Genomic DNA, 24,197 nt, shown 5'->3' on the forward strand with positions numbered 1-24,197 from the left:
TGCAAGAGCAACATCTGTAAAAATAAATCAAGATGAAACAAAACTACTGAATTAGGTGAGATGAGGCATGTGGAGACATGCAAGTAATTTAAGAGCACATAGAAATAAGATCTGCATAAAATTGATCAAGGTTAATTTGTGGAAGTCAGAAAGTTTACTTTTTGTTTATCCTCCTAAACTTATTAATCTTGTTTCACGTATCTCAGTGTACATAAGTCGCTCATCACATGAAGGAGGCATCAAATCATTCTTGGTTTTGGCAGAAAAAAGGGCACTACAAAATGGAACATTTGCCTGTGTTTTTTTTTGTGAATCCACAGAGGAATAACTCCTGGACATAGGATCAATCCTTTTGTTTAGAACAGTGGGTGATGACCACTGGTGTGCCCCCTTGCTACTTCAGTACTGGGAAGAAGCAGAATTAGCACCTTTGGGAGCAGTCAGCCAGCTCACGACCAAACGACAGAACAGCAGTGACCTATTCCAAACATACATAAACCTATTATTTCTCCTTTAGAGAAAGATAACAGAATTAGATTTTGAGGACTGACTGAGCTAAGAGTTGTTTCTGTCACAGTGAAGACAAGCAAATACTCCAAGCAAAAGCAAAAAAAAGTAGCTGCATGATGACTGGAGCAAAACCTCTGCTAGAATCTAGAATTCTGCCTCAGATGCTGATAGCTACTAGGATAAATTCAACTTTTATTTTCCATATTATCTTACAGGAATTTATCTTTTACTACGTAAAACGTCATATACAAAAGAACTCTTAGAGAAACGGGAATAAACATCAACTGAGATTGGAGCATGACATGTAAAAGCTCTGAATGGCTGCAAAGAGTAGAGAAAAGGATTACTTCAGAGAGAGTAGAGAAAAGTATTACTTCAAAATCCAGCTCAGTTGGGAAAGGACACTCCTCAGGCCCCTGCATGCTCAGCCAGCCCTCTTCTCACCCCAGGAAGCCAAACTGCTCAGAGAAGGCTTCACTGAGCAGCCAGGAGAAGAACCACTGCAGAACAGGCACGTGGAACACACAGAACATCCCGAGCTGGATGGTGCGCACAGGGATGATCCAGTCCAACTGCTGGCAGCTAAACACAGCCCCTGTGCTCTGCAGGGAGAGCTGGAGGTGTCCCTAAGGCCCAGGGACAGCACCTCCTCCGCAGGCTGCCCGCGGCTCAGGAAGCGTTGGCGCTCGGTGCTGCACGCTCGGGTTACGGGAAGTGCCGGGAATTAAACCTGGACTTTCACTCCTCTCTTCAGCCTGGTCACATCTGAGCTCCAAGCGCTTAGAAAGCAAACAACAATCTGAAGTATCTTACACACAATGAGGGAATCATTTTATTAGATTATGGAAGACAGCAGCATTACAGTACAAAAAGTTACAAGAGTAGCAGAAAAAAAGTGTTTTTGGTTTAAATACTCAGGATTATACTGGGGAACATGAGAAGGATAGTACCCTTTTCTAAACTAACTCCTAACCAGGTTATCAAAATAAGTTTTGAATATTTAGCACAAGTAAAAAAGTTACAACAAACATCATTATAAAATGCTTTAATAAATAGTTTCTTTTCTGAAAGGTTTTTTTAAGAACATGTCAAAAAAATGTACTAAAACAGATGATCCTGCAAAGCAAATCCTGCATTCCCATATAAAATAACTGGTTTCAAAACATTCATGTTTACATTGTTCGTGGGCCAGAGTTTACACTCTCAGACATCCGTTCCTCTCAGTGGCAGGGTAACTAGGTGTATGTAGTGTTATGCTTCTTCAGTAATTAAAATAAACTTATAGTCTGCCCAGTTAACAGCAATAATAAAAGCCTTAAAAAAAAAAAAAAAGGCATAAGCCTTCCATAACATTTAACCATTTCTACTGAGGTACTCCCATCCTCTGAGCTTGCCAGCCTTTTTCCTTTAGAGCGAAAGATGAATAAAGCACAACAGAAACAAGACTGAGGAAAATATTGTTCCCTTCATTAGGCCTGTATTTAAACGCAAAAAAAAGTAATACCACATGTAATTAACATATTCACAAAAGAAAAAACAATGCCTCTCTATGTTGGTACTGTACAGTAGATGCACCCGTTAGTGTTCTTGAGATGGGCTGAACATGGGGATAAACAAACATTTCTGGATCTATTTACACATAAGTGGTTATGTTCCTATGTAAATACAAATGAGCAACAGATTTCTAACATTGATTGTATTAACATCATTTTCTAATCTGGACATAATACCAAAGAAAGTCTTATAAACTGCCATAGAACCTCCTTTTCTGCAACATAAATTAAAAGGAATGACATGTAAAAAAAAAAAAAAAAGACCAAAATATTTAACTTATTAAATCAAATATACAGAGTGATTCATTTAATATGTACATATTTACAAAAAAAGCACTTTCACTATTAGAAAATAAACTGTGTCAGTTGGGGAACCTAGAGTTCTCACAATTTTACTATATTGATATGGCAGTCTTTGACAGTTGCTATAGAAAAAGTTTAATCTCAAGGCACTTGTCACATGCTTCAATACTGCAATTCTAAAGTAATTCAACAGAAATAAAAAGGCCACTTTTAAACCACAGTTGAAAGATCTCTATAATTTTTTTTTTTGTTCCTATTACAAAGTGTGTAAGGCAAATTTGGAAAAAATCTTACAGAAGCTACTAACGTAACAAGTGCAGTGAGCTGCCATTAATAGAGATTCAAAGTCAAGAAAGCAGTTTAAAGTTCACACAATTTCCTCAACCAGGAGGTTTTAAAGCCACCATTAAATTAGAGCAAGTAATAAAAAGAAATACATTCTGTAAACAGTGTACAGTCTTTTGTAATAAACTTTACACATATTGAAAATACAACCTCTCCTCTGCCACACAGCGAGTGTATTATAAGTAAACTTTACAAAAATAGCAACTATCAAAGATTACTCATTTTTTTTTTCATCTGACAGTCATTGAATAATTTATACAAGGCTAAAGAAACAAAATAAATTTTATTTATTATTTTTATTTATTTTTTTTACGCAAAATAAAGAAACTATGAACATTTGACTCCAGATATTTTTAGTCCTTGATGCAAAGTGGAGATGTCAATTTTTCCCCTCCCCAGCAAGTGCAGGCGCAGTCTGCCTACATCCCAAATACAGGTTAGTCTCTACTGCCTTCAAAGTTTGATGCATTCACATTTTTTACAGATCTGTTGTCCATTTTGCCTATTTGGTGGGATTTCTTTACTGGACTGCTCTCTGATGTGTCAGACACCTTTGTTGGCAAAGGCTTTGCGAGTTTGTGAGAGAGGAATTTGTCCATTTCCTCATCTCTTTCCTCCTCTTCATCCTCCTCTTCCTCATACTCTACATACTCCTCCACCGCATCACAAGTTCTCTTTTGAGGAGATATGAAGTTTTTGCATTCATAACGAATGTCTTTGTTACTGTAAGATCTGTCTATAGGATTTCTTATGGGATTTAAAGGTGCCCACTGGTTATTGGCACCCTCTTCTCTGGGAGGACGGCTTCTCTCTCTCTCTTTTCTTCTCTTCCGAGTCCACCACACGCAGATGATTATACAAGTCAGCCACACAATGCTAAATACCGCACAAAGAATTGGAACCAAATAATCTGGAGGGCAAATGGAAAGAAATAAAGTCTCGTGTTAACAGAACAAGATACATAACACTGGACATTTGCAAGAGAAGGATCCATACTTGACTACAGGTGATCCTCCTGGACCATTTTTAGGAGAAAGGAAGGAAGATGTTTTTACAGCACAATAACAACTGCCTGAATGCACCAGGTCCATCTGAAAGTGCTCTTTACTAGTTTAGATTTACATGATTAATGATGAGGGGGGAAAGCTCCATTTGAGATCTTCTGTCCCCTCCAACAAACGGGTTTTGTTAAGTAGCATCTTTCTGTAGCACCTATGCAAAGTTGGCTGACAAAACCTGAGTAATCCTGTTAGAAGAAAAACCTTATCCTAGCAGGAGGCAGACAATGGAGTACTGTGCCCCTAAGTTGCTCTAGAAGTACTGGCACTTGCACCTGCATTTATCATCAGAATGAGGAGTCCTTTACCATCAGTATCTACAGACATTTATGTATTAGTGATCTCCAAAAACATCCAGGTTAGGGCTACGTAACCAAATTGGTCATGAATTCTTCAGCAAGTTCCTGTTCTACCTCAGGATGAAATACCAGAATATCTGCCCACGGGAGAAGCGTCTTCACTGCTCAATGAACAAAAGGTTGAGGCAATTGCTTTTCTCCACTCTCTCAATCCAAACCTCTACAGTGTTCTCCCAGCCACACAGGCACAGATTATTTCTCTAGGAAAATATTTCTGAAAATTTTATGTATATTTGGATTTCTTCTGCCCCCTTCCTCAAGAACTGTACAGCTAGGAGAGAATAACAGCTTTTTTCAGTTCTTGATAAGCAAAAACTCACATGGTAAGGGGCAACAATAGATGAGGTGTTTTGTTTTTATAGAGAGCAACAGGACTGTTCAACAGGTCTGCAGACAAATGCTGTCAACCCACCACTCTAATGCCTGATCCAAACATAAATTTCCTCAGCAGTTTTACGACATCTGCTTACAGAATAACCTGGAAATGACTATACAAAAACAACCAATGTTTCAACACCACAGTCCTTCGCTCCGATGTTCAGGTGCCTTCTGAGCACATTCTTATGTGGAATGTGACACATTCTCAAACATTTCCTTTTGGTACAGGAAGGTGAGTACACTGCCAACATGGCTGGCCTCAAGGGATCTCAAAATAGTATTTTAACAGTTACGGGAAGGATTGCACTCACATGAGTAACTGCTATTCTCTCCTGATTTTTCATAAGCAACCTAACATTAAATCCTGAATGGGAGAAATACTTCAAAGAAAAAGGAGCTCTTCATAACAGCTTCTCCAAGATTAGAATACAAAGCTTGCATTCTCACTGCTATCACATCTATTATTTCATCATATGACCATGGATGCAAGTTCACTTAGTAACAGGTAATTTTTGGCATACAGATGCTAAATTCAGGCTACTTAAAGCTTGAGGAAGTCAATGAAGCATCTAAATTATCATCAGCTCCACCTAGACACTTGAGCGTCCCACAGAAATGAGACTCTCAACACATAGGGCTTTACACATGCTAGGTTTTCACCCACCTCAACCAATTAAGGGACAGCAACAAAACAAATAAAATCCAAAACCAGGTTACAGTTGGCCTCATAACAACTCCACCTAAAGAACTAAGGGCCACTGGTCAATACTGAGCACCCATATTAAAATGAGAAGTCTGGAAACCATTTTGCAAGTAAATCCAAATGAATCCACTATTTTGGGAGAATCTTTAAATCTTTAAATAGAGCTGGGAGAAGTAATTTGCAGCCCTTTAGCCCTAGAATTTAATTTGCAATCAGAAAAGCCAGAGGCTGAGGCATGCCAAAATCCCAGCTCAAATCCTTATCTTCCACACAACTGCTGTTTAAGGCAAGCACACTCCTTCAGGAGAGCTGAGGAAACAGTGCATTTGCCAAGACTTTAACAGATGAAAGACATTTCCTAGAAGGAAAATGCAAGGGAAGTGGAACCAGGCAATCTCCTAATTGTTTAGACTATGGATGGAAGATCTTCCAGAAGATTATGTTGGGGAGATCTAGGAAAAAGTTGGGAGAGCCTCCTACCATTGTAAGATTTTCACTCTGGGGCTTAGTTGAACTTGAGCCTACCAGCAGTCTTCCACAAGCCCATCTCCTGCCTGCCCCAGGCAGCAACACAGGCATGCAAAACCTCCAATAACTTAGTTTGGCACAGCTCTTGGAGAGTCAGCATTCAGAGATAAAGGTCTCCAATCACACTATATCCTCTTAAAGAGGAATGAATGCTACATTTCAAGCCAGCTGTGCACTAGTGAGAAACACATGTTGAAAAAGAGAGCGAAGTTTTACATCATGGCCAAGGCTTGGAAGAAACTAGACATCTTTAACTCTTGTTAAGGTAAATAAATAGCCCACGAGCACTTCAGAAGAGATTGGTATCACACCACACCTTCCCTCTCCCAATATTTTCATTTCCTCACAGCGTCAGTGCAGCAGCATCAAGGGCTGAGGCTGGTTTAAGGCTAATGTAGGAGAACTGGACAGGATTGGAACTGCACACAACAACTCCTGGTCTTACGAAAGGTGTGCTTGGGCTGGAGAGCTGGGCTGGAAGTCAGAACCAAAACCATGGCAAGAGTATCGGGGCATATCGCATTAGGGATAAGGTTAAGTTTAAACTAGCACACAAGCACAGAAACTTGACCTCAAAGCTGCTTTCTCTTCAGTTAGTAACGGCAACTAAAGACACAACCTGTTGGATCATTTTCTCCAATGTGTGAAGAAAGATAAGAAGTCTGACAGCAGGGGAACAAAAAACACACCACAGAGAAGGTATGCACTGGAACCTTACCTGATGATGAGTTCCCCACAACGATGGTCTCGACTTTGACTTCAGTTACTGCCAACATGACCGTGCTGTTCTGTCGCTTGGTGATAGCATTTACTATTGTATTAGCAGCATTCTGAATGAGGCTGTTATCTTGTTCATCTCGGTGTGGGACAAAGGACTAAAGGGAGTGAAGGGGGAAAGCAAGAAGTTATTGCAGTCACCTGAACATGGAAATGCACTTTTAAATCCAGAAGCATCTTAACTGAGTTCACTCAGTTCAATTTGCCTGACAGTAGCTACAAACAGCTCTCTAAAAGCTTACCACAGCAACAGCATGGCTGGCTCTACCCAAACTGCAGATGCAGTGTCAGACTTGGTGGGTAGCACACCTACTTGTTAATTTAACATACCTCAAAGGATAGGCAGTGACTTCCATGTTACTTAAACTGATGAGCTAAACTTAGTCATAGTCTGGAGCAGTTCAAGACATGTGGATTATCTAGATAGAAGCTTGGACTAATAACAGTCTGCTCTATTTATACCATACACTTTGGTCCCTGCATCATGGCTCAGCATGCTCTTTACAGTACTAGCAGACACAGACAGTCCAGCTTCTGCGTGACTTCATTTACCATGAAGATTAACTCTTTCTTGAAAACTAAGCCATACACAGGCATGGAGTGATTGAGCTGTAAAGGCATCTAAAATAAGTCTTAGTTCATTAGGGCAACAGTCACTTGCATCTACCTGACTTGCACCTTCTTCCACTTCTCACTTAGTACCTTATGTTTAAGGAACATCCCTGAAGCAGCCATACACTAAATGCACAGCAGAAATCTCTTCTCAAGAACAAGCCAGCCAACTGTAACCATATCTCCTTACTGAGAAGGTCAAGAGCCCAAGATTTCTGACAGAACAAGTAGACACCTGTCCACCAATTTGGGCTGAACTAGTCTTTAGAGTAATTTATCATGAGCTTGTAGTAGCCACCTGTCATTAACAAAACCTGCAGTTTCAGCTCTCTGGCAGTGTGCAGTGTAGGAAATTGTGAGATCACAAAATTGCTTTGCAGACAAGACTAGGCCACAGATTGGTCCACCACCGCATTCAAGTAAAACATGCTTGAACAACTTCTTCCCCAGCAAAAACTAATAAGAAAACGTATTTGTATATACATACACACACATCTCATACTTACAATAGCAACTTCCACTGCGTTCTCTGTGGAGTAAGATGGATCACACAATATTATCAGAGTTCTGTCCCTAGAAACAGTCCTAGTAGCTGGTAAATACCGGATTTCAGAACAGATATTTTCTGTTGTAGTGCCCTGTTAGAAGCAAGGGAGATTGTGTCATTTTAGTTCAAGTAAGAAACAGCATGTAAAAAGAAGGATCATCAGAGTCCTTGCAGTTGCTAAGAACTGCAACTTAGGCAGAAAAGAGGGGAGCAAGAAAGGGCAGAAAAGTGAAGAACAGGGTTTTGGAATGAAGGGCAAAAAACTGAGCTTGCACAACTATGTTAGTACAGTCTGAGCTTGAAATGTAAATAGTTCTTCAAGACTCAAGAAGATAGGATATTCAGGACAAACCCAAATTTTGCCTCACTCTTTAGACAATTCTCAATTAAAAGCAACAGGAGTCTAGTAATAAAATTTTCAAGCTTACAATAGCAAGGAGTCATATTAGAAACCTTAATCTTGCATGCTCTGACATAGAATAGATCCCTTCATATATTGCCACACTTCATTTAAAATTCCATTCTCACCTGGGGGACTTTGTCTCCATTAAAAATTAAAGTAATTCTAGCACAGTCATTGTCCAAGTACCCAGAATTAGGCAGACACTTGATATTGATAGGCAGAGGTTCAGAGGCACTGCATTCTCCCCAGTCTGTGCATGGTGGCTGAAAGCATTTCATATACTTCTCCTGGCATTCTTGACCCATGGGACACTGGTTATTGGAATTATCCCAGTATTTATGTAACAGACAAGGCTTTTTTCCACACCACACCTAGGAAATAAAAAAAATGAAGCACTGTTACAGGTAGTTGCTCTCATGCATCAAATCCAAATAAACAATTCACACAGAAAAATAGCTGTCTTTTGATACTGCTGTAGTTCCATAAGCAGATGGATCTGCTCTTCCACAAAATGAGGACATTTAGTACAGACACAAGAGTAAAAATCTGTGCAAAGATAATCTGATAATCACTGACTGGGCATATCTCCTTAAAGTTTATAGATTGGTCCCACTTAACTCAGTTATACAGAAATTTAGGCATTTATTTTAATCTAGTCCTCCAGGCTTCTACAATATAGAAAGAGCAATATCTCCACAAAGAATAATTTCTTCAATATTCATAACTGAGACCCCTGCCAGAGAATGCTGAATATGTTAAGAGCTGATGTACATTGCTGATAAGCACAACCACTCCAACCATGCTCCCAAAAGGTAACAGTTTGCTGGTACCCACAAATTACTGGGGAGCAGCAGTTTCCAAGCACAGCTCCATTCCAGGAACTGCACTTGGATAATCCTTGGGGATCCCTTCAACTCAAGATATTCTACAATTCCATTAAGCCTTTAAGATCCTACATAGTACTGTACAGCTATTAGGAACTTAAGGATTTCTTAAAGCACAATTGTCAGCAAGAAAGTGCAAGGATTCCATTACAATGGAAGAAACCTAATACCACACGTGGATGAGTTGAATTTAAGGCACATGTTCAGTCTGCATTTAGGTCTTTCTTTTCCTCAGTCACAAAACTGCCAGGATCTAGTCCACAAGAAATACACAAAGGTTGAAAGCTGTCAATTCATAAAGCTACTGAAGAACAATACAAAAAGGCAGTTGATACCCAGCGAAAAATCTCTTCCTACATGTCCTCCACCTTGGAACTCACATTTCACAGAATTAGGAGTTCTAAAACCATGTTTACATAGCTTCAGCAGTGTGATTTATTTATCCTTTATTCCACCTCATATTTTCTTTTCTGCAACAAGTGGTCGAGAGAGCCTGTTCTAGCAGGTTGACAGCAGGACAGTAACTTATGGTATTAAAGAAAATCATAACTATTTTTACATGAAGCCACTTAAAAAAAAAAAAAACCAAGAAAAAAACCCAATGGAAATTTATAGGAGACAAAGACTAACTGGTGCATGAAGAACAATGAGTTTGTTTCAGCCACAGGAATTTAAAAAAACAGGCCAAAATGCCTACCTTGGTGCAGTCAATACGTCCATCCAAACAGTGGCAGCTGTTGCACTCCTGTTCCCACCTGCTGCCATGGGGAAAGGTCATTCCTTTAAGCCAGCAAGGCTTTCCAATTCCAATCACTAAAGAAAAAAAGCCCAAAAAAGCACATTCAGACACTTCACCTCTTCAAGTTATATAATAAATACTATAGAAATTTAAATGAAAAATATTAACTAGTGTTCCTTACATATCAGATTACCATATATAAACTTTATACTGGCTACATTGTGCCCAATTGTGTTTTGGGTAAAGGTTGATAGCAGATATCAAAATACCTTCTTGGCATCTAGGACCAATTCTTCCAGGGGGACAAGTGCATCGGTATCCATTTATTTCATCTATACAGGTGGCACCATACCCACAAGGAGAAGACTGGCACTCATCAATATCTGGACAGAAAATAGGTAAAATTCAGTGACAAGGACACAGGAAATTGTAATTAATAATTTACTGAGGTGTAATCTAACAGTACCTCCTCTCTTTAAAAGCAAAGGACAGCGTGGCTACAGAATTAATCTTGTAATTAAACAGTTCTGCCATTTCAGCAATACCCTGTAACAGATTTCTCATAATTGCACCCTAATTGAAGTTCTGGTAATCAAAACAGCAGTCATATGCTGACTCATCTCACAGAGCAGAGGTGTTGGACAGCTGAAGGTGTTAATGCCCTGTCCACATTCAGCTACAGAACAAACCCCACATCCTGTTCTGGCACTAATCTCAGACATTTAGGCTTCACACAAAAGCATGTGTTTTCATCAAGTTAGAGTGCAAAAGTTGGACAATGATCTTGTTCAACAATGCTTAAAGAAGTGACTTGCTGCAATACAAGTGACCAAAAGGCAGAGAAGTAACAGTTTAGTTTGTAACACACATTTCATGAACATTAATAACCTTGAAATTGTGAATAGATTTATTTAATACATAGATAGGTAGCACAAAAGCCTCTTTAAAAAAACCTTCAAAGATTCAGAGGCTTAGCTACAGAAACCAATAGAAAAAGGCAGGGAAGCATGGTCCATTCAGATGGACAGCAATGTGTCATTTGTTATCCTGGGGAAGTGACCAATACTGATTTATGCAACAGAAACCAGCTCATCAAGTTGTGATCCATAGGCACCAACTGCTTCATTTTCAACCAGAAACATCTCTTCCAAAGCATCTTTTCAAAGTTTTCTTCCATTGAGTATGAATGCTCTTTCCAACCCCAGAGAAAACTGTTTAAACACCAGTTCTGGTTCAATACATGGTATCAGCTCATTTTAAAGTACAGGACTTTGCAAATGAACATGAAAAATGTCAGTAGTGAGACTGTTACACTTGTAGGCAATGCTAAACAATCCAACAGATACGGAAGGGCTTTTGGTTATATTTTAACTTCCTTAAAAAGTGCACTAAGATCTAAACTTCAACAGGGTCCAATCACTCTTTCCTCCTGTCTTCACGCTATATAGGTTTGAGATTCTCCAGCCTCTGTATGCTGAAAAAGGTGATTTGACTCTGTGTCTGTTTGAGCCATAAAAGACATTTTTTTTTCAGAGCTACTCCTTCCATCTATACCAGTCTAAACAAGTAAAAAAATGTCTGCAGCTCCATTATAAATGCACAGTATTTGTATTTGTGACATCCTAGCCTTAAGGGGAAGAGGAGCAGGCAAGGAGAATTCAATATCCCTTTCTGGTTATCTGGATCACACAATGCTCTGCCATGCCTGGTTCTGTACTGAGACACCACTAAGCTGATGCTTCCACAAGTGCTGCAGCTGCCCTCCAACCAGAAGTGCTGGCTTGTTTGCTCTATGCCAGAATGAGGATGAAGTCTCAACTTGAAAGCACATCACCATACTGATGGAGTGGAAGGACCAAGCCCAGAAGCCTTGAGGGTAAAGAAGATTCAAGGTCTGATCTTCCAAAGCAGAAAGTAAAAATAAGGTATTTTTCATCAAGTCAAAATGGTAAAATTCCTTTAAAAAGACAAAACCAAAACAACACAAAAAACCAACCAAACAACAAACCAGCTTGTTCCACAACACTTCAAAATACTTTTAGGGTCTGTTTTTCTCCTCCTTTTTGGCCTCTACCCTTCAGAATAATTGCAGTGTAACAGGTTTGTTTTCTAGCTTTGAAAGACCTTTATCATACTTCTGTTATTCATGTGCCAGCACTACACTCAATGTTTTTGTTTCCATTTGGAATGTCTCAGTGCATTCTGGTTTCTTACATTAAGTGGAACACATTCAGATATATGTCATCTTTACCAACAAGATATTTATCAACATAGAAATATTTTAAATTTAAGCTTCTATGAAGCCAGCACCCCAGAAATGTCAGAATTATCCAGGAAAATCCACTAATCAAGTCTGTAAGCATGATTTAAGCCAACTCATTTCAGTGCCATTTAATGAAATGAGTAACAGACCATAACCTCCTATTATTTACAAGGTATCAGTACCTGGCTAACAGGTGGCTTCTGCTTCATTATTTGGAATTCAGTTGAGCTAATGTAAAAAGGGTCACCAGGTGTTCTTTCCAATTTGTGCAGAGTGGTACATCACCCAGCTCTTTACCCATGCAGGTACTTACTGATTCTGCAGTCAGGACCAGCAAAGCCAGGGGCGCATTCGCATCGGAACCAGTTCACTCCATCAACACAGATCCCCCCGTTGTAACTGTACGTAAAAAAGGGTGGTTAACAAGCCACCTACACTGCTTCATTGGTCAATTAAAGCTCTGTTAATTAAAGCTTCTGCTGCTCTTTAGGGGGACAATTTATTTTTTATTTCTATCAAGAGCAAAAGCATAATGCTAGATAAACGATATTGCTTAGCAGGTCAGCAGCTAAACAGCAACATCCTACAGATGCACGAGGAAGTACAACCACAGAATTCAAGGAGGCAGAACAGCACTTTCAAGGGAATACAAAGAAAGCTCAAGGTTTTTCAGATCTGGTTGTTTTTTTAATACATGAAGCACAGATGATGGCATCAGAATGGACAACTGAGAAAGATAAGGTAGATTGTTTAATCCACATCAGTTTTTTCCCCTCTACAACCATAAATATCAGCCTCTGTATTTAAAATATTCCCATTTTATCTCTCAGTTTTGTTTTTAGATGTGTTTCTACAAAGTAATTGGTCCAATAGGACATTTTTATATTATTTAAAATTATTTACTGTAAACGAAGAGGTTTTGATTTCTCATTTTTTACTCTATCCAATTACAAATGCTTCAAATGTTATCATATGTGATTCACTTCACATCACTGTAATTTACTGGTCAGTTCCACTATGGAGACTACATTAAAATGCTTTTATTTGTTCACACATGAATCAAGTCAAGATTGTTTTGTGGTCTTTGGTGCTGTCAAGGAATATGGCACAGCAAAAAAAATGGTTTCAAGATATTTTACAGAGGCTGACTTCAATTATTTTTAGAGTAAAATTAGTTCCAATCTGTAATGTAAATCCATATTACTGTGCTCACTTGTATTTTCACAATAGGTACAGGACTGGAGTTCGTGTACTTACCATGGATGAGGGTTGCAGTCATTGGTGTCTGAAAAAAAGAATATTGGCTAGTGTAAATAGTGGCACTATTTATTTTCTAAAATATAACACTATAGTTCAGAAGCCACTATATTTGATAAGTAAAGAGAAATATACAGAACTGAATGTTCTTCCACGCTTGCACAAAACGTTTTATCAATAGCAGGCAGAGTAAAAACAGAACTCAAATTTAGAGTTTGCCTCCCAGTCCCAATGTTACACCTTGGGGGAAAAAAATAAAAATCAAAGTTGCAGGCTTTACTCCACCAAGCAATTCATTGTCTTGGTATGCCAAAGTAGTTAACTGCTATCCTCAGAGAAAATGGCTTATACACTACTGCCTGCCTTTCCAGATACTCTTCATTATTAAAATTATTATTTCTGTGAGTATTTTTTCCTGTTCTGCACACATTTCCAAAAATGATATTTTTATAGAAGGCCAAGAGTCTTATTTTGGCAGAGACTGGATGCAAAAAGCAGCGTGACAAACTCCTCATTCATTACTCGAGCATCGTCTTCTTTACCTACCTCCCACTCTGAATGATTCAGATATTTTGGCACATGAACCCCATAAACTTGCTTTGTTTCAGTTAACAGCTCTCTGCCAGACACTCCCAATATCCCAGGGGGATGCAGGGGAAGAAAGAAATGCCTTACTCTGTGTGCATGTGCGTCCTTCCCATCCTTCTTTGCAGATGCACGAGAAGGAATCTCCGCTGCCAACACACGTTCCACCATTCATGCAGGGGTTCAGAATACAGCTGCTGTTCTTAGCTTTGAAAACAGAAAATGTGTCTATTAGCCCAGAAAACAAAGAGTACCTATCATCTGGGTATGTCAGTGTCACAATCCTAAACAGCATTTAAGCCAACAGTTAAAAACTTACAAAAAGGTTAAAAACCCCAGAAATACTCAATCACATGACAGTCTCTCACCCACCTCCACCATGGTCCCAATTCAATTGTTTAACTGAACCATGAAATTTTATTAAAAAGGAATCACCTCCTTTCTGCCCCATTTGTGTAAGCATTCTTCAAGTACTGCTTAATTAATACTTTGGCAGTGAGTTACCCAGGCCATGAGGTGTTCTTTACAATAAAATACTAGTCTTTAAAGCTCAGATTTTGGTTAAAAGCTGCAATTGTATCTAAAAAGTAGAAAAACTCTACTAAATTATCTTCATTCAACTTCCTGATTATAATGGAAGTTTCGTTTTCAGAAAGACGCACCACAGATTCAGTCTCCAAAGGGGAAAAAAAAAAAATCAAGTAGTTCCCTACAGCAGGCATTAACTTTGCAAATCCCCCAGGAAGAACCTCTTAATTTAATTTTTCCTGGGTATGCCTGCTCATACACCTCATGGATCACAAACCTTGGGACTCTTCAAGCCAAGCAGGGGACTAAGTTCCCAGGAAAACCTTTACACAGGGTCTCTAAAGGCCAACAGAAAAGTCCGAGTTTTCTAAAACTGCTCAGGAGAGAAGCTATGGAAAAGACAATATAAGAAGGCAGAGGAGAACACCATCCTAAAAATCAGTATCATGTCATCTGAGTGGAAGAAATTACTTAAATTTCAGTCACCACCCAACTGGAACAGCTTTGAACTGGCCAGCCAGAACAGTGTGTCTGTTTACTAAACAGTTGATTATTTAAACACTTCTCTGCTGCTTCTGGCTTCATCTGTAGATAATTTTAAAAGCTTACCAGTGTTGCAAGTACTTCCTATCCACTCTGGAGGACATGAGCAGCGGAATGTGTCTCCATCATCATAGCATGTCCCACCATTACTGCAAGTGTTTGCATCACACTGGTATTCACCTACACACCAGAACAAAGCAGTTTTAATTTCCACTGCTCTTGCGGAATGTTAGAAACAGAAATTTTAATCACAAAATTAAAGAGACTTCATATTTAAATGCACCAGTATCAGAAACACATTGTTCCACTTGCTGTATTACAATAAACAACCCAAAGAATGGAATCTAAGGACATCTCTCACGAAACTGCTTCACCACATGAAGGAATACATCTTTTAAATGTTTCATTTTGTGATTGGGAAACTGGAAGGAGTAAGGAAAGTGCACCTATTTTTTTCACTGTGATTGTTTTATTTTAAATTTCAGGAACTCCAGTCCCATGAGAAGAAAATAAATCTTTGGGTACTCTAAAGATCAAAGCAAGGAACACTTACGTGAGTGACAAGTTTTGCCTTTCCAGTCATTCTTGCACTCACAATAGAAGTCATTTACCAAATCAATGCATCGGCCACCGTTGTGACACGGGTTAGGAGAACAGTCATTGAAATCTAAAAAAAAGTTACTCAAATTAGATTATCTAGCCCAGCCAAGGCCATGAGAAAACAGAAAAAAAAAAAAAATCTCTTTGTAAAGAAAATACATTTTGTACTACCTAGGAAAACAGCAGTCCTAATTATTATGAGATAATCTTTATACAAGCAAGGAAAATACTCTGATTTAATACAGAACATGAATTATGACTTTCTGACAGCTTAGAAGGAGCATTCAGTATGGCTTCCCAGTAAAGCACTAAAGTAGCTTTGTTTTTACCAAGAACTGTATTCTGAATTTTAGAAAGAGCTTTCTAGTAGGAACCACAATGTCCTGAAAAGGAGCCCCAGCACAGGACATCCTGGGAGATGAGAGAGACAGTTAAGGCTCCCTCGTTCTGTTCTGTTTTAAAACACAGATTTACAGCCATTAGAGGTGGCTTAATCACATACATACTCATGTGCACACACTAAACATACTTACACAATTATGTATTTTAGAGGAAGCTCCTTTCACTTGAGACAAACATTTTAATAGGGGGAACGTAACTATTCCAGAACAAACTTCATCTAGACCACACAAAAGGCTCTTCTGACAGCAATAGCTGCCAAAAGCTGCTCAGAATGTATTTCACATCTTAATTGATGCATGTCCTGTAATAAGTCTCAGCAAGTCCTTGCCATCATGTTTTAGAACAGGCTTCATTCAGAGCAGAAAAAGAAACAACTGCAGTTTCCTCTGAGGTGTCTTAACCATGAACTGGCTGGCCTAGTTCACTTCCTGGCCAACACTCTTGCCTATCCCCAGGACAAAAAGTTTTCTCCTCCTGAAATAAATGCTGAACTATACCAAAGAATCAGATTCTGCTCCTATTAAAGAAGCTGAGGCTTTTAGAGCAGCTACCCAAAGTTATTTCTGAAAATATTTCTTCAAACAAGACTCAGTTATGGGACAGAGAAACTACCCCATTATTAAAACTACCCCATCTCTGTTACAACAAGGCTGCATCATTTGGCCCTGCAACACTGAGCAGTACTCACTTGTGTCACACAGCTCTCCTTCCCAGCCACTGGAACAGAAACATCTAAATGAATCAACTTCATCAATACATGTCCCACCATTCTTGCAAGGTTTCCCAAGACAGTCATTGATATCTGCAACAAAAAGTCAACAATTATTGCTCAAGGCTGTTTTCACCAACTCAGAGGAGTGAGCTACGCTTGTGTCTCTAGGAAAAGCAGCATGAAGTTATTACTGCATTTGTACATCCAAAAGAAAGGCTCAAACATCTGTTTTCAAGCCTGGTAGGGTTTCTGGTGGTATTGTCTCATGTAGCTAGTCAAGTCCAACCAGAGCATTACGCTTACCTGGCAAGAATATCCAGGAGTTTAAAAACACCCAGAGCAGCAATACAAGTTCTAATCCCCTCTTTGTATTCTCATGTTGGAGAAATCTGTGGCTTGTAAGATTGTGCACAAACGTGGTGGCTACAGACACATTTACTCTGAAGCTGGACTAAAACCAGTTTTCTATCACACAGGAAGTGTAAACCACTACAAAGACTGCTACCAGAAAAAACCATTTCAAGCAGTACATCTGAAACAGCACCTTAAGCAACTTTACAGAAATCTAAATGTCTTATTTTATGTTGTAAAGCTTTATAACATTAACTTTAAAATAAATTTATAGCAAAAAGAATAATATTTTACAAGCTTCTACTTACTTTCATGACAGTATGTTCCAGTAAAGCCTCTGTCACAGGCACAAGTGAAATTCCCTCCTGGCTGACTAATACACCGTCCATGAGGCCCACAAACATTGGATGAAATGAAACGGATTCCTTCTTGGGTAGCATTAGTGAAGACTTCTATTGTACAGCTGTCTATTACTGAAAAAGAAGTGAGGTCTTTAATGATCTGTATCAGCAATCAGATTTCAGTTTTAAAAGAAGTTTTACAAAAATTGAAACTAATCACAGTTTTGTGTTAGCTGTAAGTTACCATCTTGCTCTTCATAAATGAGGAGCATTTCCTCTCACTGCCTCACTGTTTTATGAAGTCCAAGTGAGTACAATAAAAACATTTCTGCATTATGCTATTCCCCAAAATGCCTTTTTTTTAAATGTACCACCATCAAGACAGATTTACGGACAACAGCAGGTACCTTTACAAGAATTGTTCTTGCAGTGGTCCTTGAGATGAGAACAATTTTTTCCATCATAGTCATCAGGGCAGGCACAGTAATAATCTCCTCCCAGATCATAACATTTAGCCCCATTCTGGCAAGGGTTAGGTTCACAAAAATCAATATCCATCTGCAAAAGAGAGACCACAGTTAGCAGCAGCTGCTTCATTTCCCAGGAGTAAGCTGCATTATCTGCTTTGCCAGAGACACAGATGAAGCTAATGTACAAGGAACCTCAAGTTTTAAGGTTTATGAATCATAAATATTGCATTCCACCCTGCAAGACAGAGACACTTCAGCTTACTTCAGTCTATCCTAATACAAAGCATTTCTGACACTGATTAAAAAAAACTCCTTTGGAGGAGGCTGAAAAAGCCCATTTGCAATAACTCAGCGAATAATTACTTAAGCCATTAGGAGACACCTTACTGCAACTTCTCCGCATCATTATAAGTCACTTCTGTCCTTCACACCCACATACCAAGTGCCACAAGGCTAGTTAAATACCAGTGCACTTGTCAGCTTTGTGTCTGCAAGAGACTTAAAATACACAGAACCTGAACAAAATCCCATCCCCTAGAGCAAATTCTCTTCCCATCTCAATTAACACATAGAATTTATTATAAAACCACACAGCTTGGAAGGGACCTCTAGAGGTCAGCTACTCCCCACCTCCTGCTCAAAGTAGGTCTAGCTAGACCCAGCTTTTCAAGACCTTATTTTAAAAAATACCATCACCACACCAATTTACAAAGTTACATGAGATGCACTTTGAACTCTGACCATCTGATCCAGAGAGCCACATTTAAACCTCACCTTCATTACACAACGTTTAACAGACATTGCTGTGGCAAAACAATTCTGCTGCTTTCTGCTTTAGACTGACACACAAGATCACTGATTCATGATGCCCTAAATTAGTCTCAAAATCCACAAAGCAGCCTCAAAATGGATATTTTTACATCACAGTATCTTTCCTCCAAATTATTTTTCTTAAGGATTGCTTTTCTCCCCTCCAGTCAGTTTTTCCTTCTTCACATGTCTCTTGGGAGAAAGATAATTTCATGTCTGTAAAGCTGAAAGCTAAGTCCAATAGAGGTTTTGCTTCCTATTTTTAGCAGTTCAGTAGCTAAATAGGAAAAAAAATGCCAAACTAGCCAAAGGAGAAGGAACACAAATGGTGCTAAGTATTTAATTCAGAGGATCACATACAATTCCAGTCACAACAGAAAATTTTTAGCAAACCATTCCGTGCTCTCACACAGAACATTCAAAGCAAGCTATAAAAAAATATCTATGGTCTGAGAAAGATCCTCAGATCTCCTCTATCAGATGTCTCCATTTGTTTCCTTCCATTAGTGTAAATTTCCCCTTCCCAATGCAAGTTCAGTAGCTGGTACTTTAGCATCTGGAATCAATGGTAGATATTTCCTGCAGCACACAAGGCAAGCAGCCAACTCCCCCCTATTATTCAAGCACATTTGCTAAAACTTTAATTACACAGTATTGTATGAATCAGCCCAGGGTAGAGCACTGAAGTTATGATCCTTATGCAGAAACAGCTCATGAGCTATTAGGTGCTGCACCAGTTTGATTAAACTGGTTGGTATCTGCAGTCCTTTTAAATTTTGAATAAAATGAGGGCACTACTTCTTTAATGATGCAAATAACATAGAATAAAATTACTTCAGTGTTTAACAGTGATCATTTCAATATCCTCTACAAAAATTCTGGAGCAAATCCAACAAAAGTCTAGCGTAGTGCCTCCAGTTGATACTAAGCATAACATCCAGATGAATTTGACTATCAGCAAAAGCCAGAAAGTGAGTACTTAATGCAAAATAATTTTACCCTGAAAAGCCTAATGTCCTCCCTAGAAAAGAGGAGTATCTTCTTTACCATGAAATACTTTAGGAATTACCACCAAGGCTTCAATATTTCAGATCTGAGTCCTTAAGTACTAGAACTCCATGTTCCTAAAATGATCTCAAAGTTCTGAGAGCCAATACTGGTCTATCTGCCTGCCTTTAGTAATTATGTTAATCATCACCATTATATATAATACAAATAATTGATACATAATTATTCTACTCCTACCAATAGCAGTAGGATTACTTGAAGGGTAATTCAATTATGTACCTCAGAGTTATTAGGATGAGAACCTAAAGCACTCCAGTGTAAAAAAAAAGACAAAGGTCCTGAAAATGGCAAAGGAAAACATTTCAAGCTTAAGGAATACTTGCAGCCTTAAAACCCTTAGGAAGGCCAACACCTATATGCAACAACTTGCAGTTTATCAGGCTGCAAATTCAAGTGTTCCAGCTACTATGACAGCACTGCACAACAAATTTGCTTATTCAGAGTATCAGGTAACAGCTATGACAGGCAGTGACGCTCCAGCCTTGGGTTACTCCCATTTAAACCCAGAGATACATTTCTTTCAAGAATTCAGTCCATGACAAGCATTGCAGTAATGTCTGCACTGCCCTCACCTCGCAGAAGACTCCCGAGAATCCCTGGGAACACAGGCAAGTGAATCCATTCACCAGGTCTTTGCAGCGGCCCCCGTTCTGGCAGGGATTGCTCTCACACTCGTTGGTTTCTATCTCACAGTTTTTTCCTGTGAAACCACGAGGGCACAAGCAGTGGTAACCGTTCACTTCATCCTTCACAGAGCAGGGAAAAGAAGCAAAAGTAGAAGGATTTGTTTATTCACAAAACTTGCACACAAAAATTCAGGTTACTTCTGTATTCTGGATTTGCGGACAGCAGTAGCACCACAGAATTTTATTTTGTGAAATGGGTGCAAGAGTCTGCAAGTACAGTGTTACATTTTTAACATTTGAACTCCTTTAATCAAACTGTAATTGCAACCTATAAAACTCATAACCAGTCAGACAAAGGTTAATTTTCAACATGGAATGTAATGAACAAGAGTTACCTTACAAGTCCCTCCATGCTGGCACTGTCCATGACAGTCATTTATATCTATGGATAAAATATGCAAAGCATTAGAATTTAGACTTCAAGACCAAGCTGAAAAGTGTAGGTTTAGCATAAAAACGGAGAACAAATGATTTTCAAAAAGGCTTTTTTCTAGATGTTTCAATAGAAAGGAAGGATTCTTGATGTCTTAAAATATGTCTATTTTTTCAAGAAGAACCAATAGAAAATGACATTCTATATTTCTACTACAGTGTACTAAAAATGAGATATTAATATCAGTTGTTTTCATATCTAACATTTTAGAAGCATTTTAAATTGAATCTGTATGTATCATTCAGGAACATGTAAGACTCAAGAGATTTATTGAAGTGTATCTCTTAGATCACTTTAATACCAATTACCTTTCAAAATAAATTTTCAAACAAGTATTTTCAATTTACATTGCTAGAAGTTAGAAAATTCCTGACAACAAGTATTTTTTTCTTGTTAAAGTATGTATACTATCACTTATATTTTTTTTTTTAAAGAACAAAGCATCCTACTGTCAACATACATACTAAAGAAATACTAACTGATATGACAATTTACTCCTGTCCATCCTGGAATGCAGTCACAGTAATATCCACCAATGAGATTTTTGCAAGAGTAAGCATTAACACAGGGTTTCCCCTCACACTCATTAGCATCTGTGAAAGAAGAGAAAATAAAGAATAGAATAAAGAACAAACCCAGAAACAGATTACCACAGCACCAAGCAAAGTGTCCATGCAATCCCAGCATCAGAAGCTCATACTAAACATTGCTAGGGCACTAAAACCATTTACATACCACAGGATTTTAATGCACACTTGCCTATAGTAGCACATGCATGTTATCTTACTCTTCTCCCTTGGCCAAAACTCAAAAAGGCAATTTGTTAGTCAGGGAAAATCCCTCTCTAGCCTCCACAAGCTTAGTCACTGTTCTGCCACCATGAAAAAGGAGCTACCATCACCAATGCTGCATTTTGGAACAGAAAAGTTATGGGACATTCTAAAAGAAGTATTTTAAGTAAGCTTAAGTTGGGGCTTAAATAGTTACAGATCCCCTTGAAACTTCTGGCTTTGAGATCTGCTAAACAGGAGCTAAGATACCAATAACAACACACATATTCCACATTTTCTTCAATAAAAACCATGCCAGAAACACACAGAGTTATTAATTGTTTAGGAATCACCTCCAGTGGTCTCCAAAGCTTTAGAATTACTTACCAAGCTGGCAAGTTGCTCCAATCCACTGCTGTGGACAAATACACTCGAATGCATTGACACCATCAATGCAGGTCCCTCCTTGAGCACAGGGGTTTGATGCACACTCGTCAATATCTGCAAAGGCAAAGGGGGACTCCATTACACAGCCTAAAGCTTGGCTTAACAGGTTCTGCTTCAAAGTTGGTTTGAGATGAAGGGGGAGAAAGTGCAAACAAGCCTAGACACAGACTAACATTGCTAACCTAATTGTTACTTAGGATTTATCACATTTTTGTGACAGAGTAGAGAAGATCAGCAAACAAGAAAAGAACCAGACAACCTAATAATCTACATATGATTTGCATGTTCATCGAAAGTCAAGTCCCTAGATTGTGACACATACTTAGCCAGTTTTGGTTCTGTGGTTGGTAATTCTCAGGGTTTTTTGGTTTGGTTTTTGGGGCTTTTTTTTGAGGACAGTTGCTGTTTGAAAACAGGTAAGCTACCTGTGTTCCAAATCACAGGCCACGGGCAAACCCATTACAGTCCCACAATACATTTCAACCACTTCTCTGTCCTCTGAACCAGACACTTAAGCATTTAAGTGTGCAAATCTACTTTTCTGTGATTAAAGAATGGGGGGAAACCTTTGACTTTCACATTTACATTTCTCAAAATGACACCATTCTGTATTTTGCTTCAGAGTGGCTCAGTCAGGAATTGTCAAAGAAGCTTTGGCAACAGGGCATTTCTTTGGATATGGTCCTGCTACGCCTCTGATAACTTTTTGATAACAGATCTCAACTGCATTGAGTCAATACTATGGGCTGCACAGAACCCTCCTCTTTTCACTCTGCCAATGCTCAGATGTTAAAAGACATGGAAAGTAAAGGACTACCACCAAATTCCAAACCCACAGAGCGTGTTATCACCAAGCATCAACCCTTCCAACCCAACAGGTCAGTCACCAGCAAAACCATACCCACCAATAGCACATGTTGGTCCACTCCACCCCGATGGGCAGTGACACTTGAAGCCTGACGAAATTTCGTGACAAATTCCACCATTAGCACAGGGATTAGATACACAAGCATGCTCAGCTGGGGAGAAAGAAGGAAAGAAATTCTTGCTAAATACTCTTCCAGTACCAATTAAGGAGAACTTGCCATTAAAAGTTGCATTAGCTAAAAGTAACCAAGAGAAATAACAGTGGAGAGATACTAGTAGAGAAGTTTGGAGCCTTCCTCTCCCACCTGCAGAGAGTTAAGATTCCCAGGAGGAAAATGAAGCAGGATTTCACTGAAGATGTATCATCCTTCCCACCTAATAAATAGAAAGCCTAAGGACAGACAGCTCACTCTTTGAATTCCAGCAAAGTTCCCCACTAACACTCTGCTTCCAGCCATGCACTTCCACCTCCAGAGCACTCCAGCACTTCTTTTAAATTCAGTGAGAAAAAACAGATATGCTGTATGCAGAGGTCTGACTTGTAGTAGTTTAAGGTCTGTTTAGCTTCATTCTAGTACTGCTTTTGGAAACAGCAGGGAATAGAGGTGCTTACAGGCAGTGATGCTCCTTGTCACTCCATGTAGGGCTGTAACAGTGACAGAGGCTGCACAAAACCATCAGGCTGAGGAGGGACAAGCTTTCTGTAACTTCTTTTTGGTAACTTCCTCTCTCAGAAGCCAAAGAAGCTTTTTAGTACCAGTACCTAAAGCAGCTCACACACCAACCCTACTGTTAAAAATGACTGTAGATCTCAACAAATATATGGCTCCCTTTTGCACTGCCTCCTCACTGAGAAGACAAGCTACTCCCCCACAGCTTTCAGGGCAAGCTATGGCAAGATTTCCTCCATTTTAGCCTAAACTTTATATCATGTTCTACCAGTTGAAGTAAAATTTAAGTTTGGATGGTATCTTTAATACCACATAGAGCTTTAGGAAGTTCAAAGATCTACATTCTGATTAACTCTAAAAACCTTCTGCTGGTACTAGTTTAGTGAACTTAAGGCCAAGCAGTGATGTGGAAAAAAACCAAAAAGGTTCTTTCCACCTAAAATTTTACCTATCAAGAAACAGCAAAATTCATAGTGAGAAGCACATTTCAAAAAAGGATTAAACAATGCATCATGACAAAGAAAAAGAGCATGCAACTAACCACTACATAAAGCTAAATATGGAAGAACTAGAAACTGCACACTGTCCATTTACCTCCAAAGTGAGGATAACCAAGAAAAGTCTCCAGAGACCGAAACTGTCCTTAGAACATGAACATTTTGGGCTTTGTGTAACACATGCACAGACAGAAAAA

General features: G+C 38.9%; 1 protein-coding gene across 1 annotated transcript in view; it reads right to left on the bottom strand.

The window, feature by feature from the left end:
- Positions 1-1,315: 1,315 nt before the first annotated feature.
- JAG2 (jagged canonical Notch ligand 2) overlaps positions 1,316-24,197 on the bottom strand; it is a 68,956-nt gene continuing 46,074 nt past the window's right edge. Inside the window, exons 8-26 of the mRNA XM_041476347.1 lie at positions 22,871-22,984; positions 21,906-22,019; positions 21,228-21,341; positions 20,651-20,697; positions 20,202-20,375; positions 17,689-17,839; positions 17,249-17,413; positions 16,566-16,679; positions 15,429-15,542; positions 14,942-15,055; positions 13,895-14,011; positions 13,220-13,247; positions 12,276-12,361; positions 9,969-10,082; positions 9,658-9,773; positions 8,202-8,447; positions 7,633-7,764; positions 6,456-6,612; positions 1,316-3,621 (exon numbers count right to left, since the gene is read on the bottom strand). Of these exons, the coding sequence (XP_041332281.1) occupies positions 3,149-3,621; positions 6,456-6,612; positions 7,633-7,764; positions 8,202-8,447; positions 9,658-9,773; positions 9,969-10,082; positions 12,276-12,361; positions 13,220-13,247; positions 13,895-14,011; positions 14,942-15,055; positions 15,429-15,542; positions 16,566-16,679; positions 17,249-17,413; positions 17,689-17,839; positions 20,202-20,375; positions 20,651-20,697; positions 21,228-21,341; positions 21,906-22,019; positions 22,871-22,984 (2,690 nt within the window). The 3' untranslated portion in view covers positions 1,316-3,148. The remainder of the gene's footprint in view (positions 3,622-6,455; positions 6,613-7,632; positions 7,765-8,201; positions 8,448-9,657; positions 9,774-9,968; positions 10,083-12,275; positions 12,362-13,219; positions 13,248-13,894; positions 14,012-14,941; positions 15,056-15,428; positions 15,543-16,565; positions 16,680-17,248; positions 17,414-17,688; positions 17,840-20,201; positions 20,376-20,650; positions 20,698-21,227; positions 21,342-21,905; positions 22,020-22,870; positions 22,985-24,197) is intronic.

Source organism: Pyrgilauda ruficollis, unplaced genomic scaffold, assembly GCF_017590135.1.
Source record: "Pyrgilauda ruficollis isolate IOZ18807 unplaced genomic scaffold, ASM1759013v1 scaffold38, whole genome shotgun sequence".
NCBI lineage: Eukaryota > Metazoa > Chordata > Aves > Passeriformes > Passeridae > Pyrgilauda > Pyrgilauda ruficollis.